Raw genomic sequence first — 21,013 nt, forward strand, 5'->3', positions numbered from 1 at the left:
AAATGTTATCTCAAGCTGTTGATCAATATACAATATAGCCGTTTTAGCTTTGTTAGGACGATTTGAAATTAGATCTCGTAAGCCATTCTAAAAGATGAAATGCAAACTATGCCAGCATAATCCCATCAGTGTTAGATTTTTTAGACTCAATGGATAATGTGACATTTAAAATGTAATGATAACTTCTAAAACACAATAATATTTGTTGCTCTATGCTCTTTATTGCTCGCTTTATGTAGTGTAGCTTTCCTCAGGTTACCCTTGGCATATTGGCGTTGGCGTTTTAATGTAGAGAGTGTGGAAAGCTTGTCCAGTGAAAGTGAGAGACATCGGATAGGCTTTGTTCTTGCCGCTTATGAAGTTCAACTTTTCAGTCCATTTTAAGAGCCCTACACACACAATTCGATTCCGTCACAATGGATATGCTGCACTCATCTCACATTGTTCATGTTCTTGGCCCTATTGTCCTAGAGACAAGCCCTTTTGGTGTTTCTTGGGAGCCGCCGGCGAGGTTCCTAGTCCCTCTGTCACCTGGTACCGCCAGCTAATCTATTGGATGAGCAAACAGCACAATAAGCATTAAGAGTTGAACTACAAACACTGCGCGATGGATGACGGCTACAGCACACAGGACACGCAAAAGCCACTTAACCACAGAGTACTTGCACAACAACTAGACTTGCGATATTTTCAATATTGATATTTGTATTAAAATGCTGATGAATATGTCCTCAGTCAAAATGCCGGCACCTTACCTTGGATGGCTTAATTTGTTCAATTCTTTTATGTACAATATCAATTTTTTGCTTTTAAATAAACCAACAATTATCGTAGCGGTATAAACTTACATATTTAGCTCGGTTTTCAATATTTTACTTTTGTATACAAACGATCTGTTATCCGCGAAAAATTTAACAAAATAAGACCTTTTTAATGCAAAAAAAGTCTGCATATGTAAAAATTTTTGGCTAATGACACAGTGGTGAACGTTTCTAATCAGACGTCAGTGTATCCTACGTGTATAGTTTTTCTCGACTGGAACCCAATCAGCACCTGAATCAGTAAAGTTTCCTGCTGCAATTAAGTCTATGAACCAATAATTGGGTAAACTTCACACGTTCGGCGAAACAAATGGAATACGCAACGAAATTTAAGAATGGCCGATAACGCTCTTCGCCATGAGATTGGCTGTTAGAGATTAGTGGGCGGGATCTAAGGTTAATCAATATTTGTCTCAAGTGTTTACACTAAATGCTCACACGATTTCTGTCCCGATCCCTAAGAATTTACGCACATCTCGCCTACGAAACAATGGCTGTAGTCAAATGTACAGTCCTGGCTGTAAAACTATGATTTTAACTCTTGGATATACTTACTAGGCGTTGTTGTCTTATCTGCAGCACTATGGAACACATAGGAGTGATGCAGCCGGTGACGGGGTTCGGGAACGTGTATCAGCAGACGACAGTCGCGAGTGGAAACAACACTGGGTTCTCAACCACCCTCACTCCCTGGCATCAACCTGATGCCAACTACACCTCCCTAGAGACCATCTCTGAGGAACAGACTCCTGGGAAAAAACCAAGAACCAGTGATTTGACGGAGACAGTGTCGAACTCCGAGGATGGATGGGGCGACATGAAAGGTAACGTCACGTGGTCAAATGATTATATCAACGCAAGAAGTGCATGACTTTGTCTTTATATTTTAATATTTTTCACCAGTTTTCTCCCCTGGTGTTGCAATATTTGAAAGTATTTTTTTTTATTGTGAAAAGTATGTATGGAAGGTATGTGGAGTTGGAAAAATTAATGTACTTAGGTACATTTCAAAAGCATTTATAATTATTTTTTTGAATTTGCAAAGATGATGAATTTTAGTAATAGGCCTACCCCCTTTCTTAATTTTTATCATTTGGAGTGAAGTTACAGGGGCCTTTAAATAATCCTTTCAGGTTAAAGCTGCAAATACAGGTATTTTCAGGATTTGTGAATTTACAAAAATTTACTTTTTAGTTTTCTTAAGTTCTTTATACTATGATTTTTATTTTTCTGCAATTGGTATTATTAAATACGCGATGAAAACGTTTTATGTGGTCCCTGTTTCATAGCGATAAAGATATGAGTGTTAACTTTTTGTTTCCTTTTGCAAACTTTGAAAGAGATCGCATTTTAACGATAGTCGGCCCGTTGAAGCTATTTGATAATTTTCTATAATTCTGTCTGGTAAATGCTTCAAAACAATTTCTTTTTATTATTTATCTTTTCAACAAAATAGTTATTCACGCGTCATTCCTGTCGCCACAATTTCTATGTCTGAAGTAAATGCGCCACAGACGGAGAAGTGTTTGACTTTTTGACGTGCTTGAGTGGCATTCTGGTGTACAATTCAAAATACGATTTGAACAAATAATATTAATATTTGAACTTTTACAAGTACAAACAGCACTGTAATACTTCTTTCGTCTTGCATATATGTGTTAGAAGACAACATGGCAAAAATTAACGTATATAACGGAAGTAATTATTTTCAGTTGCAATAATATCAATAATATCAATAATAATCAAAACCAAAAAAAGGGTGTGACAGTAGTTTCTTCTCGGTGTTTTCTATCAGTTTGCTTTTTTTCTTTCTTTCTTTCTTTTTTCAAAAATCATGTCTTGTTTTAAGATAATTGTATGTCACCCCGTTTGCTTAATAAAGGCTAATTATTTACGATTGTCGGAACATATGAAAGCATCTGTTCTTTTTGCTATTATATATAACTTCATATTTTTGCATTCGTCTGAGACATAGTATCGTCCCTGCATTCATATTCGTGTCACAGACCTATATATATCACATATTTCTGAAGGATTTTATCTCAGATGAACAAAGCTTGCTCCTACAAAACATGCTACTTGACATTTTTTCTAAATGCCCATTGTCTAATACATCAGTTTTATTCTTATCTTAACGCACTGTCCTTACAGAACATCCCCCAGTAACATCTATCTGACGTCGTGCTATCACACAATACGATATAGTTTCAGAACCAGTAGATAGTTCCATAATAAGCGATTGCCAAAATAAACATGAAATGAGAGTGCGATAGTGTTTTGTGGTATGAAATGATAAACTCTTACCGAAATCAAAACTTCAAAGTCTTATGAGACACAAGTTCACCCCTTCACGGCATGAAATTTCATGGCAATGCATACGACCACTGCTTGTCAACATCATTTAACTCATTAAAGATAACATACATATGTATTATTTATTCTTCTCCTACATTTTTTACTTTATTTGTATTTTATCACCAGAGAGGCGGGGCATGTTTTGGAAGGACCTGAGAACGCTATCCCACTCCATACTCTGAGAGCCATTACTACCAATTTTAAATAAGAATATACTCGGCAATCGTCAATTGAAAGCCCAATATTGTGAGATAAACGTGTTCAAATGATTGGAATATTGCTAATCGCAGTGAATATACAAATAATAACTTAACTCTAAGACACTGTGACTCAATCGCTATGTGAAACAGTGTCTATTTAACTCCTACTGCATTGTTACTTCCTAACAATTCATTGTTAGACATCATTTTATGTCATTATCATTTTCATGTTGAGATATATCTAAAATCCTTGTATTTATTCTAAGAGATGTGTCGAAAACCCTTGCATTATTTCTCAGATTTCCTGATGTCTTACAAAATCCGTTTCGTTTTATTCTGTCCAAGTTAATAATGTCCTGTCTGGTCAACGAAACTATCTCCCAACGATGCCATCAGTTTCTCATCAAGATCGGGGCGTATCAGAACACGTGTAGGGCGCGTCTAGGGGAACGCAAAGAGGGTCCTCTTCACAGGATGTTTGTGCCAGGAGACACCGTTGTCAATATTCAGTAATTAATTCATATCCCTGGCACACGTATAATGAATTTCGGCCACATTATGGATAAGATAAGCGGAATATTGCAAGATGTAATGAACTTACTGTGTACAGATCCATCTCATTAAATCTACAGAAGATTAGAAATTGACTTAGGTGGGTAGGTCAATTTTATCATCTCTGGAACGCTTGAATCATGACTGTTTGTCAAATGTAAGGTTAATCCTTAAATTTGTACTTTATTTGCATTCCCGTTCGCATCATTTTTTCGATTACAAGACTAAAGGCATTGGCATTTTGCGATGAGCTCAAACAAATGTTGGCCACAACACGATAAGTCCTTTCCCAACAGTTTTTTTCTCTGTCGGGGTCTTGTTGAACCCAACCACGGAGGCTTAGCGGATGATCAGGTCTCAAGTCGGATTGCTTTAGTTATCTGTTTGTCAACAAAGGAGGTAATAAACAGACGATGGTTATTCTTGCAATTAAGACCAGTTACGCTTGGTAGCGGGGTAACGTGACGTGAGAGAGACATGCACACCCAAACCCAATATAGAGGTGCAAACGATGTCACAGGCATGTTCCTAAAAATATGTAGTGCACAGATTACAAACTATGTTTGATTATTTTAGGGTCCCATATAAAGAAGTTTGTATTAGAGTTTCACTTTCCTGGAACCACGAATAATAAAAAATAATTCATCATCTAACCCCAAAAAGGAACATACGTTACTGTCACAAATGCATAACGTCTAGCTGTGGAAACGTTTTAATCACTTTGAAAATTCAATCATCACGGGTTTTGTTCTTTAATTTATCTCCTACAAGTATAACGTTGTAAAAAATTACGTAAAACTTTTGTATAGAGCAGTTAATTGTTTTTTTAGCGACTTAAGTTTGCCTGTCACTGAATATTAAAAAAACGGGGAAAATACACCCTACCGACAGTAAAATAAGCATTTAATAAATTATTTTTCCCCTCGTGCTCCAAATATTATATCTGAAATGTCAAACTATCATGGAATCACTATATATTTTTCTGTCAGCAAAAGAAAACATTGTTTTCTCTTGCACCAAGTACTTGTACAAAATGAAACATTTTGTCAATTTTCCCAAGGAACATACGTTACCTAGTATTAGCTATGACGCAGGCCCCATTAGTTACGGTTTAAATGTTTATAAAAAACGTCCTTACGTCATATTTAATTTAACATGGTCGAAACACTTTAAAATATATAAGAACACGTTATGAAAATAAAAATTAGGTGGCCTGGAACATACGTTACCGGAACATACGTTACCAGTGAAAATCTACTTGTGCCCGAAACTGGCTCCGAAAGAAAAATTAGCTTCTGTTTGAGATGTCAGGTGGTTCTTTCTGACGTCTGCTCGAGCTAAAGATTAGATGAGGTTAGTTACAAGTGTAAATAAATCCATAAAATCCTCAGTAACGATGTAAGCGAAGTGAATGATTTTGTCGTAATAAAAAATTTAATTCAGATACAGAAATGAATGTCAAAGACGGAAATAAATGTCAAACAAGACTATGGAAGGAAAAAATAATCGCCAACGAGCGCAGTGAGCGCAGTGCCAAATATATTGATACCGAACGGAACATCATTATTTCAGAAAAATGCGAAAACAAGGGCTGAGATTTAAAAAAATATATAGATCTCGTAAAAAAATGAGGGTGACACTTGGAAGCGAAAGAAAACGGGTTCAGAATACTATGTAGGCCTACCTTCCGCCTCCTTATAAATGTCGTGAAAGACAAAAGAGGCATGCGAAGACTAAATCGCGAAAACGTAGACTTCACCAAAGGAAAGAGGAGCTCCTAGCTGCTATAGAAGTTGCCGAGGCAAGTCCACAGCAATCACCACCTGAGAGACTTGTTGTGTGTGCGAGGTGGCCACAACGTGGAAACGATTGAGAAGAAACTGAAGGCAGTCACAATGAACAATTAAAAAACTACAATCACAGGTTAATTCCATAAGAAAGAGAGAGAATGCTATCCGGCAACGATTTAGCCATTGTAGAAGACGACATACGGAACCACCTGAATTTCCCACATGCCCCAAAATTAAGACAGAACGCATCATACAGCAGGCTATAGACCCAAACTAACACTGTGCAGAAGCAATTTCTTTTATGTCTCCTCCATCCTAGTGTACCATAAATTTTCATAGTCTTATTTATAACAAAAAGAAGGCAACAAAGAATATCGATTTGGTCAAACAAGGCCAATTTTATCTTATAACCCCACTACCCTAATTACTTTAGCAATAATAACAATGTAGCAAATTGTTGCCTTTATCCTTGGATAAAAATAATATTATATATACATATGATATTCAATAAGACTCATCATCCTAAAAATATGATGACTTATAGAAAATGTTTTTTTAGCTACAGTTTAACGAGTTACACCAAGAAGTAAGATGAACATTTTGCATAATATAGTGGCTGAGAAGATTGCGAAGACGTACCGTTGTCTCAGATTTCTTTCCGCTGCTACTGGCATTTGCCGGAATCGTTGGTCGAGAACTCGCGAAAAGGGGATGAACTAATCGAAAAGTCGACGGATGGGAGTTAAAAAAAAAGGCAAGCTGTATACATTTTTTTGAACGAGACGACTATAGTAGAGCCCAAGAGCGCCAGTAACCAAAAAAAAAAAAAAAAAAAAAAAAAATCATCCATCACGTTGGCACAGTAAAAACACTGTATGAACATCTAAGAAATCTCAAGGAAACTTTTACAAGAAATCATGCAGCCTACAATTTGTCTTAAATAGCGACTGATGAGGACCGTAGAGACCCTAGAACTCTAAAGTGATACCTGTTTCTTATACTCACTCAATGGAAAGACTTAAAAACGTAATTTTGTGAGCCACTTACTTTTTATAGATGGAACAAACATTATATATATACATATTTTTTTAATTCCCAAAAGTGCCGAAATCCGCAAGACAATTTAGACCTTTCAGAGAGGATAGTAAAGCTCATTTTGAACGAATTCTCTGATGTATTTGAAAACCTATAGGTGTGTTGAAGAAGGCTTCCTTTAAAGAGGTGGTACATGTAGGTTAGATGTTTCTGGGATCTGTATTTCTTTACATGCAAATGATTAAGACGTTTGATACGCGGATCGTGTTTGTGTAATAGGTTATCACTTTTGATGTCTGAGTTACTTTTAAACACCTCAATAAATTCTACGAAAAAAAAGCGAAAAATATCTTATCAATATTTATTAAACTCGTGTCCCGAATCTTTTCTATGGCTGTGGAACATACGTTACATTACGGTATGCGTAGGATGCGAGGCGTAGTTGGTATTGTAACTAATACACCCAAAATTTGAAACTGTCAATGAGTTTTAAATTCACGACGAATATGACCAGTGGTAGATAACTTTTAGGTAACAAAGTTTTCAGTTCTCTATACAATTGACAATTACTGCTATTGAAAGAGTCATCAACGTCGACATTGTAAAGAAAAATGATCTTTAGTTTGAAAGTAATTTTCCTAGATCTGGTCAATTTAAATGTATTTTCCTATCACTTTTCCATTATTAATGACTCATAGAGTTCTGATAGTGTTTAGCTTGCACAAATTTCCACAGCGCTCAACTAATGATCGTGTTTGTATATCAGGCGATTCAGTGGTAACGTATGTTCTTTCTTACGCTTTTTTCACTTCAAACGGCTATCAATTTATTTGCTTACAAAACAGAAACGCGTGGGCGTAAAATTGGGACATTTGTGGATTTTTGTTCTATACACATGTAAGTTTTAAAAAATTGGATAATACATCGAATTCATTCAATTTCATATTTTGAGACTTGAACTTGTGAAATGCACCTCTATATTGGGTTTGGGTGTGCAGCGTTATTGGGCCAGTCTCCTGGGTAGCATTGCGTAGTGCAGCACCCAAATCCCTATGTCGTCTGGTTACCGACCTGTCCCCGCGGTTGTTCTAGTCCAATTGTTATTGATCGATGGGCACAGGGTTGACAAATAACGGCCAAAAGTAGTCATCTACACAGGGAAATGCAATTAATATACTCTAATGGTGACTTTCAGAACTTTGGGTTGTACATGTAGTTTTTTTTTATAAGATCACTGCCTATTCTTAAATATATGAAAGAGGAAAAGACAAAATTGCTTTTTTTTGGGGGGGGGGGGGATGTCAACGTGCAAATCGCAGACGGACACTTTCATCTTATTGCTCAACGCTTAATGAACATAATTTGTGCAGTAATGCTTTTAGACTAAAATGTTTCAGCTCGTTGTGATGACAAGTAAATCGTATAGATTTTGAAGACTTACGTCGTCGCATGGATAAAACAGGAATGATTTAATAGAATTGCATCAGTGTAACTTTGAAGATTCGCCTTTTTTTTATTGCATGAACAACAGAGCATTCACGTGGATTAATCAAGATGAAAATAAGTTCAAGTCTGTTTGAACTGTCATTTTACTGAAATTATTTTGCGCTTAACTACAACTTGGCTTTACAATTAGAACACTGAAAATGTTACAGTAGGTAGTTATGTGGTCTTTCGCCCCAATGTTTGCTTAAACAAAAAAAAATTTTTTAAATTTATAATTGAAAATAGAACGGAATTAGTCATTATCTACAATGTCCGAAGAATAATTGTGTCTGTATGTGAAGCCTGCAATGTCATTGGCTTTTACAAGAGATATATTCCAGATAATCTACCATGCGCGGTGATTCCAAAAGTGATTTAAGTATACATAATGGCAACTCTGGCCTCTTTATTGCGCATCGCTGGAGACTTTTGGCAAGTTCTTGAATGTGCGGAATCAGTTTCACATTTTTACAGATCTGGACCTATCATGTTTTGCTTTACGCCAGGCTCGGTAAGCTTGGAAGTTTCAGAATCAGTATTACATCAAATCTAACCTGGGTTCGTGAGCTAGGTTTGCTGCAGACTCTTTGCACGCTAAGGAGATGCAAACTCAGCATTACATCTAAGGAAATCTAGGTTCTGTCATCCAGTTTTGCTGTGCAGCAGACTTAAGTCAGGCTAAGAAGATGCGGAATCGTGTCGCCCTATCTTATCAGGTGACAGCACTCAAAGTGTGCTATCGCGGTAGGTGGCAAGTGTCACGCAGACATCAACAGCTGTCAACGTGTTTGTTCGTTCATATGTCTTCAACTTAGCTCTCTGATTTAGCTTCACGAAGAAGTTTCATGGATGGAGAATGACAAAAAAAGAAAAACGAGAAGTAGGGAGAGAAAATATGATACCATTTATTAGATAATTTGGTTTTTTAAATTTTACAGCTGTCATACTATCTATTTGTTCATTCATTTCAGGACTGAGATATTTAAAAATTTTTTAAAAATGATTCATTTGGGGGGTTCTTTTGAAACAACATTTTATTGAACTTGTTAAAAATAAAATTAATGAAAATAAAACGAGAGATACGCAAGTAGCACATTGCATCGCACATTTTGAAATTCGAGGAAAAGGTCCGAATTTTTTTCCGGGGATTCATTGGTCTGCTATTTAATAGTACTTGCCATCAGACAAAAGGGATGGTGGTTAAAATGGTTGCTAGGAAAAAAGTTTTTCGTTTTTATCTTATTTTATTTTATTTTATTTTATTTTATTTTATTTTATTTATTTTTTATTATAATATTTTTTTACAAACAGCTTATCCTAAAAGTAAAAACTAATATATTTTAATATTATTAAAATAATTTAAATGGCGATCCGGACCACTTGAAAAGTACATATTGAACAATTTCTCATAATTAAACATATTTCCTTTTTTGATTATTTTTTATAATATTATTTTTTCTATAAATGTTGAAACATCTCTTGGTAATGAAAAAGATATTTATCTGTTCGTCTAGCCGCTGCTGTAAATGGAGCTGATGGTGATGCCGTGGCCGACGATGAGGAAGAAGAAGACGAAGAAGACGCCGATGATCAGAAACATAAAGAACTTAGTAGACAAGATCAACATCAACAAAAGCAGTCTCAGCTTGCTACGACGCTTAAGTGGTAAGTTAAATAGTGCAATTTGCACCTACTACCGTGACTTGACATTAATTCCTAATGATATTGTGATAGATATGATGAATTAGATGACATGATTGTATCAAATTAGATTATTGCTACATATGAGTCTTGTGATGGGAGTAGTATAAATAAATTATCGATTCATTTCTTGCATAACAAAATGCACTGTGTTTGAATGGAAATGAAAATCCGCCCACGGAGTTTAATTTTTGATTTTCTCATTTTAATCTCTGCAACTCATTAGGTAAAACACATGTGAATTAATATTTTCCGTAAAAACAAATTTAAATTCAAATTCAAATTTCAAGTTAATTGTGTGTTATCAATTCATAATCCTTTGTAATGCAACTACACATTTAAAAATAATTTGAAGATCAATTTGTCCAGGAAACTCAACAGCATTTGCTGATTTGATGTCAGTAACGTTTGCCTGTTCTGATTTCACAGGTTAACTGAGAATTATGAGCGAGCAGACGGGGTCTGCCTGCCACGATGTGTGCTCTACACTCACTATTTAGACTTCTGTAAAAAACAGGAATTCACGCCTGCTGGGGCAGCAACATTCGGAAAAGTGAGTTACGTTTGGTTTTAAACCTTGCTTTAGATATATTTGATTCATTGAAAAAGAGCATCATGTTGGCTGATTGTCCAGGTTTATTAAAAAAAAGAGACAGCTTATTAAAAAAGATCAGAGTATATTATTATTATCATTATTATTATTATTATTATTATTGTTGTTATTGTAAAATTCACTCATTCATTTATCTTTATGTGTTGTATTCTAATTTATTTAACCGTTTTTTTTTTTTTTTTTTTTTGTCACTTATGTGATCAATAACCTTTTTAAAAATAAGAAAATTTATTCTGATATTGATTTATATCATATAATGAATGGGGCATGACATATAAAAATACACCTGATCTAAAATAGTTAAAAATTTATATATCGATAACTGCAGCAGTTAAAGAAGACTCTTTTTCTGGAAAGAATGGGGATTTTCATCTCTCCCCACCGCCATCGTCCTGATCTTCTTATCTTTATTCTCAGGTAATCCGCCAGAAGTTCCCCAAGTTGACTACCAGACGTCTGGGAACACGAGGGCAATCAAAGTAAGTGTTTGTATTGATTTATCTAGCATGAATAATAGACATCGACTCAGTTCCACAAATTAACACTATTTTAAGAATTTACGAAGTAGATTTGATCGATTATCACTGATCAAACATTACGTCACGTCATTTCTTTCAAAATTCGAATCGGTGCCCGATATTTAAAAAAATCATTCCTTTTTTGTAAAAAAAAAATACATGTGTTATGGTGGCAAGAACAGAATTCAATTTGAAGTAATTAACTTTTAAATTGTAGGAACGCTGACAGATAATTTTTTTAATCATTTTTTTCTATCGCCTACGTTAGTGCAAGTCGATGAGCCACCTGCACAAAAAGTAAAAGTCAACTAAAATGTCTATAAGTAGGCCTCCTATCTTTAAAGCAAGCTTGTTTGAAAAAGAAGTAACAGCATTTGTCTTGTACATGAATTTGTCTCGAGTTTGCTGCCCGGAGAAACAACATCTATCAAGTTTAAACAACACGATCAAACACCGTTACCCTGACAAAGCACTTCAGATTTAATGGTATTTCTCTCGAACAATTGCCTAGTATTGAGCTTGATGACTTAATGCGTTTGTTACTTCAGATATGATATGTCACAATTTGTCGCTTCCATTTTGCATCTAGGTACCATTACTATGGGATTGGTATCAAGGAAACATCTGTCTACTACCACTCCGTGTACGCTGGCAAGGGACTTACTAGGTATGTTTACTGAAATGTAGCCAATCATTAACTTCGGTCAAGTTGTTTTACTTGCGTTTATAATTATACACAGATCTTTAGAAATTTAGCTACAAACAATCCCAGGCGGCCATGTTAGCACTAATTTTATATATTTAGAAATGCTGGTGGCAGATCCCGACCCATTACAGGTTTATTTGCTGTGTGAACCAGCAGTTAGATGTATAAACTTCTTAATCTCTTGCGGGTTTTATCCTCCCATCTGTGTCATCAGAATTAACTTCCGCTGGAGCCTCCTATGCAGAATGAAATGTCAAAGTTGCGAAATAAGAAATAAAACTGCCAGGAATCTTATTAAACTTATATTTTATCACGCCTGGAATACAATATACAAAAATGCACTTTTAATGTACGAATTGACTTCCTACGTGTACAAAACGTTTTCAAAATTAAATTTTTTTTATAGGCATGTTCATATTTTGGCGATGTGATCACTCAAACATTATCTCAAAACAGTGTCAGTTCCACCGTTTTTATTTTACAAAATACTGACGTCAACTTGTAATGATATTATACGTTCTTTTTAAATCAGTCATAATGGACTGAAATATATTACCAGTGTATCACAAACAAATCTAAGATAAACTGACATAGGGGTGTTTAAAAACCTTCCTTATTTACCTATAATATGACCGCCGTGCCCCTGTGAATGAGGTTCTGGGGGAAACGTGGCATTATCAGTTCTGGTGTTTAACTAAGATACCTTCCCCGCCACTTCTACACGAACCACCCTGGTATTGACACTACGTGATTTAACAACAACTGTGCGATCAATCATCATCACGCCTAGACCAACAAATAACGACAATGACAGAATGTTTAATTTCTGTCCAACGAGTTGGCCTAGTGCAAGTCTCATAAACGCTAATTGCCGTTTGTGATCTCCAGCCGCAGGTTCGTGATCTCGTGATCGAGAGCGCAGAACTTACAGCTCGGTGCTCGCGGAAAGCATTTTTACGTTCGTGCCAAGACATGGCAGTTTTAGTCCTTAATTCTGCGCCCACATTCACAAACCAAAGACTCGAGATCACATCAGCAATTTCGTTTATAAGGCCTGTAGACAGTGTCATAGGAATTACGGACGTTGCAAAGAATTTCAGTAGTATGTCGAATTTGATGGTAGAACAATGTCCATATATTTCCCCGTGCACTCTTTATTCCAATAGGAGAAAAAGTATAGACTTTCCAACCCCAAGCCGGACATTTTCATTGGGGGATGTTATAGTGAAATATCATGTCTTTCTGCAATGCCAAGAGAAAACTTCTGTCATTTACTTCGACTGCTAGTGACAGACATATGTTACTGTACCATCAATGCCCATTCAATATCAAAATATGATGACCAGAAATAGATGTATTGTTTAAAGCTAATATAAAATTTTCTACATTTTTTTAGATTTTCTGGCATCAAAATCAAGACAGAGGTAAGCGAAACAGCACAACATATACACATGGGATTATTTTCTTTTTCTTTTCATAAGATCTTGTAACAATTCTCAGCTTTTAAGCATGCAAGGTTGTCTGGTCAATATAAAGATGTCTATATAATTTTTTAAAAAAATTACTAGCGGTTGGATGCTATTAATTTCACTTATCTACCTGATAGGACGTGTGCTGAACACGATGTTAAGACCCCTAGAGGTAAACGCTAATCCTTATCTGTGGTAAAGTATGTTAACTTGATGTCCGTGGGTCACCTCTTGACATCGCTTGTCATCCTGATCACACTTAATCACTCCACATAACCGAGATACCAGTCCTTATATCAAGTATGACACCTACTGATATATTTTGGTCAACAGAAGGCAGTTAGGCCCTTAACTGTCTTTATATTTCTTTCTTTTTTTTTTCAAAAAATAAGTTAAGAATACAGATAAAAAACTCCATTTATTCTTTTTAATCTAAAAAAAAACTGATGTCGATTTCTCTACTCACAAATGGAATCATGTATTTAGACCTGCAAAGAATGCAATGCCGACATGAAATCCATAACAGATGAGACAAGCACTGGGCTAGAAAATTTCACACGCGCATATCATTCTTACACTGCTGCCAAGATTCCATTCTCATTCTTACCAAACATTATATACATATATGTCGTTATACATCATATAGGCCTAAATCAACCCTTCATGAGATATATTTTACCCCAGGGATCAAGTCGTAAGTACTCTTTGAGTTCCAAGACAGGGACTCTTCTCCCAGAATTCCCGGACCCCAGTAACCTGGTTCTGCCAGAGGGCGCCAGTGAGGAGAAGGTCCACACCTTTGTCATGATGTACAGGACGCACTGTCAGCGGATACTGGACACTGTCATATCTGCTAATTTTGACGAGGTTAGCTTTTTGTTTTGTCATGGTGAATCAAAAAGACATTGATGTCAGTTTAAAGCTTTTGTGCTGGTACATCAGCAAAATTTGAGAGAATTGAAATGAATAAATTAAAAACATATATAAAATAGTTTTTAAAGGAAAAGTGCTTACTTTAGAACATTTTACGCTTTTAAAAGACAATGCCTTCTTGATTTGTTTCTTTTTCCCGATATTTTAAATGGCAATGAAATTTTTGACGCCTTACGGTTATATAACTCACAATAGTCACATTATCGTAGGTGCAAAACTTCCTGCTCCACTTCTGGCAGGGAATGCCAGACCACCTGCTGGAGGTGCTGGAGCTGGACGTGATCACAGATCTTGCAGGACTCTCAGACTCTATTTTATACAAGGTAAGGATTACATATCTCTACAGAGATCCCCTATAACTATCGTACGCTGTTTTATACTAGTCAAGTTTTTTCTGCACTTAAGTAGATATATATACCTTCTTAATTTTTTTATAAGCAAATTGTTACTGTCTACTGATTTTTTTATTTTATTTTATTTTTTTTTTATTTCTCATTTTACAATTCGTTTGAAATTAAACGTCCGCATTCAAAGTGTTTTCTTTTTTTATTGAATTTAATAAATATTTTTTCTCTAAAAGCCGATAACCTTATCACCTTTTTCCTTACGTATCTACAGGTGCTGACGGACGTACTTATTCCGTCCACTATTCAAGACTTGCCAGACAGGTAAGACGCATCGAAACACTATAACTTTGTTAGAATACTAACACCGGCCCAAAATATAAGAGTTGTGGATGAAATAACATTTTTGCTGATCGATCGAAAGATGACAAATGAAAAACAGCAGCCATTTGTTTGCATGAGTTTAACCGTTAAGACAGAGGTACGATTGCTGGGTCAGGATTAGAAGGGGAGGTCCACTACCGAAGCCCACCGAGTGTGTTTCTTTTGAACTCAATGAGACACTGTAATCACTTAAAATCAAATTGCCATAGTACAGAAAATATTGCGTAAAGTCGCTCAAAAGCCAAAGAGATAAACCTAGCATCATGTTTTGCAGAATAATACAAATGGGATGTATAAAAAACAAATACAAATACAAATGGGATGTAAAACAAACTATTGGCACAGCATATGTTCCGACATAATAACCAATGACACGACGGTTTCTGTTTATTTTCAGTTTAAGTACAGAAATTCGTGTGTTTACAAGAAAAATTCCCGGTTGGCTTGAAAATGCCATGGAAAACGTCCCGGAAAAATTGAAAAAGAAAAAGATGTCAGGTAACGATTTTTCCTTTCCAGGTCAAATTAGGTCACTCTTAGCATCTGGCACGTTTATTATTAGTAAACGCAAACATTAATCCGCGAATAAATAAAACCAGTGCAAATATCATGCGGTCGATTATTAACCTTGTTGCGGATTACTATTCTTTTATCCGAACCGCTGTTTGTTTAAAATATGACTCAATATAGCAGCGAATTTTGAAGAGACGACTTAAATACTTCATTGGCGCTCATTTATCCATCTTTTATAATCAATTTTCAGTTGTTCGAGAATTCGTACACAGTATTCGAAGGCAGATCTCTTTTATACACCTTGCTCAGGTAAACTCGCATTACGTTCAAATCACATCTTTTTTTATCCTCATATGTACTTTCTCTTTTCGTTTTTATACATTATATGCTTATATCTATGTTCAACTTCACCACAAACATTATTGTGTTAGTTGAGAGAATGAAACAGGTCCTACGGCTGACTTTTTCCACAGCTACTGCATTTTATTACCGCGTGTTCTGTGAAATATTAACAGTACAGTAGCAAACATTAAAATACAAGCTGCCAATAGAGTAAAAATAAAGTAAAATACATTTCTATCCTTTTTGTTTTTGGGACATGTCTATTATTTAGATTGTGTAGTTCTTCATATATCATGCTAGTATTTTGGTTATTTATGGAATAGTGAAAACAGAAGTAGACCTTAAAACAATTGCATTTATTACTAACAAAAAGATAAAGATATTTATCAATATTGTTTCCAGACAGCTCGTTCCGTCCTACTTAGCCATGAAAGCGTTAACCAAATGGTTGATGATCTCGCCGCCGTGGAGTTCGACAAAATCTTCTTCCAAGCTAGTTTTATTGATAACACACTAATACAGAAAGTAAAAGAAAATGTGTATCACTGTAAGTGGATTACTAATACTTTGCATGGATTAATATTTTTCTGCAGAAAAAAGTGGATTTTGTTAGTCATTTTAGGCGTGTTCAGAACAGGTTTAACGTAAGCCGAAAACAATCTAACTGCTTAACCGCCTATTTGCTCAAAAGAAAGTGAAAGTATAAGATCCATTGGGGGCACTTTGGGAGTTCCTATGTGAGCTGTTGGACTGATAACGCCAATAAAACTATTTCGAGTTTAAATAAACCCAGTTCCGAACGCTGTTTGGCATCATCTTTTTTCCATGTCTTCATCATATATTTATCATTGCATATGAAAGGAATCAACTCTTTCACTTAAGTAAAGTCCTACATTCAACAAACCAATGTGTTATGTTTCCATTCACAGTCTATGGTGAGCTGAAGATTTTGATGAAAAAGCAGGCGCCAATAGAGAGTTACACCGAGTGGATGGACGGGGTCATTGATACGTGTGTTTTGCAGGTGCGTAGGTTTTTCTCTTTCTTTGATATTTGTCGAATTTCGTTATTCAAGCCAATTGCCCAAGAAAAAGAACAATGCCATCTCCCACGAATAAGATTGGTTGTCTTCCTACAGACTTTTCTGGGTTAGAAATATGAGCCCTTTAAATGGTCCTCAGTCTTGCTTGTTTTAGATCGTAAACAATTTTATCATTTTGCGCGTTTTCAATTATTTTCTTAATATTTGCAGCGTAGTATTCTTATTTTGATCTTATTTTTATGTTGCGATTGCGTCTTTATACCCTCTCTCAAATACCCGTTACCATTTAATATTTTATCCTTCCTTTTTTCAGGAAAGCAAATCTAGAGGCCGCAGTTTTAAGGATTTGGCGTCCGAGTTTCTCTTGCTGTGGTCTTTGTTCGGTTCCCTCATAGTCCGTGATCTCACTTTGCACAGCGCGGCTAGTTTTGGTAAGTTAGAGCATTGAGACAGTACAATCATTTAACAATTTACAATTTGTATATTATTATTGTTATTGTTATTGTTATAATATTGTACAAATGAGCAATACACGTACACATTCCCAAAATGAAGTGAAATCAATCTTTTCTATTGCAATATAAACTGTTAGCATTATAGCATGTTTAAAATCATATACATAACAGCCAAATTGTTAATTGTATTTTTTTCTAAATTTAAACGTACCTCATTGTATTTTCTATTTTGTTTTCAAATCTAGATAATTATTATTGTTTATACAAATAAAAAATAGGGCTCGTCCGGGAGTTGAACCCGGGACCTCTCGCACCCGAAGCGAGAATCATACCCCTAGACCAACGAGCCGCTTATTTCATAATAATTCATAACCAATATTCATGCTTCTTTATAATTTTACCTCACCTCCCCTCCCCTCCATATTAAAGCGAAGAAGTTTTTGGCCGATAGGATTGAAAACAGCACCCGTCACAAAACATGCTCCCTGAATTGATGTCTAAATGCCACCATCTTTTCAGGTCCCTTCCACCTTCTGCACATAATGTTTGACGAGTACGTTTTCCTCGTCATGGAAACACAACAGGCTCAAGTGAGGGAAATGGAATTACAGCAAGCTGTCAGGAAGTCTATGAAAAATGGAGGTAGGCCCTATGTATAATATATTCACTAGGGAATTTTTCCATTCCATTTTTGCGTTTTCAAAATTTTCGCCTGACGAGTGTCAGATATTAGTTTACATGTATTTCCGTCAGCATCTGGCATTAAAAACTTTATACATTGGAGGTGACATGACGTTGAAAGCGTTTTCTACCATTGTTCCACTATTTTGTAGGTGAAATAGTTATGCATGCCAAAGTTCGTACAGCTTCGAAGAGCGGAGATAAAAGTAAAAAACGAAGGCACGAAGAGGACACCGAAGATAACGGTAAAATATAAAACCATTGCATTTGTAATATTTCAGAACAACACTTTGGCCTTTTATCCTATGTAACATTTAATTGGGTCGTATGTCATTTTGGATTTTCCAGTAGCTTCTGTTAAAATTTATTAATCTACATATTTCAGCACAAGATTCACTACGAGTGACAGAGCACCGACCGAGCGTTTTGGCGCCGTTTTCACATTTAAATGGCACTGCCTTTGCCAGGCCATTTCCAAGCAATTTTCATCGAGACTCCAGTGGTTATCTTTTGGCGGACGATCCAAGCCGTGCCACAGCCATGCCCCAGAACTCTGTGTCAATATCTCCTCTTAAACAATACCCGTCCATCAGTACCACCCATTTTGACAGAACTAGTTATTTCTCTCATTTATCATTCGGGGGTCTACCTGATTACTCCGGTTCTACAAATTCATTCAGAGTTCCAAGTTACCCCGACGCACATGCGCACGGACAAGCTCTTGGAAACTTTAGCATGCCACCAACTACGTCACCTTACTGGAGCGAGGCCAGGAATCATTCGTCGCTAGCTGACCCCTATGGATACAGTACATACAACAAATATGCAGGCTCTCTTGCAGATTCGTACAGTAAAAATTCAGCTTTGTTGAGCGGGACTAGACATTATCAAGACTCTTTTGGCTTCAACAGATCTCCCTTTGAAACGCCTAGATCACTTTATACAAGACCCCACGAAACTTTCAATGGTAAGTCAGACCACTCGTAGTTACAGGTATTCATGATTGCACCGTCCCTATCTTTTAAGTCACTTTGTGACGCAAGTATACGTCTGAATATCACAAAAAAAAAAAAAAAAAAAAAAAAAAAAAAAAAAAAAAAAAAAAACATTGCTGAGTTTGCTAATGTTTGATATATTTTTCAGGTGCTCCACTTTCCATGCAATCATACGGCGGAAATTTTATGGAGATTGCCCCATCTAGTGGACCAGCGCCAAACCAATATGGCCGTCAGGATCCATTGTTACAGGCCCAGGAAGATTTTTATAATTCCAACATGTCTACGGCGTTTTCTGCCTACAATTACAATAAACCTTATATGACGCCTTTTAGATAAATATTCTAAGACACTAAGTCCATTCCAACCAAGCAGGTGCTTTTGTGTTGTATTGGAACCACAAAGTTACTCTGCGGAAGTCTTCTTGAAGTTTGCAATGTATTTGAAAATTGATTTTCTTGGCTTAAGCTGACATTCATCATAAGCGACAAAATTTTGGAAAGGACCATGTAGAGCTTGATCGAATCGATGTTGCAACATATATAGTCAATTTACGAAAACAGTTTAAGAACTTTATTCTGAATACATCGATCCGTGCTATGTCCAGCGAGTTTGTTTGAATCATCTACGTAATAGAATGGTTGGGAAATACATCTGAGGGGGAAAACAGGAGATAAATCAGTAAAGGCAATTTTGTTAGTTTACAAAAGAGAGCCAAAATGTTCGTGGTTTTAAACATCTACTTTTTGTTCAATTATCATAATGTTTGAAACAGGGTTCCCAGCCCACCTGGATATCTGGGAGACCCTAAAAGGCATCCCCTTTTTCCAGACGGGGAAGTCATGGAAGAAGAAAAAAGTTCTTTAATGCGACAAAAGATCAGGAAATTTTCTTTGGCCATACTTTCTTGGCTTATGTTCATACCGAACAACTCATTTTCAAGCTTTGAGGTCTACAATAGATGCTTAATCAGCATGTTTAAAGCAAGAAGTCGGTCAGAATCCTGGAATTTTAACTTACATCAGGGAAATATCAGGAAACATTGGGGTATTTTGTTCCCATAAGAATTTGGAAACCCTGTGAAAACTCCCTTTGAACATGATTAATAGAGACAGAACAGTTCGACAACGAGCTAATGTTTATGCTATTGCGGTTGGGTAACATAAACGTAGTTTATAAACGATGCTAGTGGCCATCATAAGCAGAATACTTTCGTAGATTTTTCAAAATCTTTGGTAGCCAATTGAAGCATGTGATTCATCTTTAAACGCTAGTAAGCTTACACAAAAATAACTGGTGACGTAAACGCGATAATTGCAGTAGCTGTGTCTCACTGATTGTGCCCACAAGGGAATGTACAAATGGAGATTGCAGAATGGAACTTCCAGATTCTTCTCTCAAATTGCAGTTTCTCTTTTATCACTCACGTTCTTTTTAGAATCTGTTATCTTGTATAATCAAGTCAGATTACCAATTTTATGTTAAAAATGTATTTTTCGTTTTGAAATACAGGCCTATATACATTTTTGTTACCACAAATTCGATTTTTTTTACTCCTGTTTCTCATGTTCAAGATCACTTAAGTGTTAAAACATTTCCAAACATTATTTTCCCACAGGGTAAATTTATACGAAAAATAAGGTTACATACGGGTGATGGAAAAAAAAAAAAAAAAAAAATATATATATATATATATATATATATATATATATATATATATATATATATATTTTTTTTTTTTAATATTTTGTCTAAAACGTCGAATCTAGTTTTTTTCAGACAACGAATCCCTCGAGAGTGAATGTCACACCGAAACATCTTCAAAACAAGATGCTATCTAAATATGTTTTTTACGTAAATAAAAAAATGAATGACAGTCCTGGTCGTACAAATACATCCAGATCGCGTAGAAAATCAATGTATTGCACCGGTTTGATTTCCTTCTATTTCTTATTCCACATTTTATTTTACCACACGATTAGACATGTATTCTGAGCACCCTTTAGCCTTAAAATACAACAGTCGATGGGTAAAGAGAGCCTCCTTATTCTTCAAATTATTACACTATATTCATGGCAG

The 21,013-nt window shown here is 35.8% G+C and overlaps 1 protein-coding gene and 1 non-coding gene across 2 annotated transcripts; one reads left to right on the forward strand and one right to left on the reverse strand.

Moving 5' to 3' along the window:
• Window positions 1-1,404: 1,404 nt before the first annotated feature.
• LOC106171237 (regulatory factor X 4) lies at window positions 1,405-20,473 on the forward strand. Its single transcript, XM_013551475.2, has 18 exons — window positions 1,405-1,645; window positions 9,753-9,903; window positions 10,369-10,492; window positions 10,970-11,031; window positions 11,660-11,737; window positions 13,173-13,200; window positions 13,930-14,112; window positions 14,388-14,501; window positions 14,797-14,846; window positions 15,304-15,404; window positions 15,670-15,728; window positions 16,164-16,308; window positions 16,691-16,785; window positions 17,117-17,234; window positions 17,778-17,900; window positions 18,092-18,184; window positions 18,325-18,906; window positions 19,083-20,473. Exons 1-18 carry the CDS (start codon window positions 1,405-1,407, stop codon window positions 19,271-19,273), a joined length of 2,538 nt encoding a protein of 845 aa, XP_013406929.2. The 3' UTR covers window positions 19,274-20,473.
• Window positions 17,536-17,607, reverse strand: Trnap-cgg (transfer RNA proline (anticodon CGG)). Its single transcript has one exon. It is a non-coding gene; the product is annotated as a tRNA-Pro (tRNA).
• Window positions 20,474-21,013: the final 540 nt, after the last annotated feature.

This window comes from Lingula anatina, chromosome 1 (genome assembly GCF_051362555.1).
Source record: "Lingula anatina isolate TDL-2025a chromosome 1, LinAna3.0, whole genome shotgun sequence".
NCBI lineage: Eukaryota > Metazoa > Brachiopoda > Lingulata > Lingulida > Lingulidae > Lingula > Lingula anatina.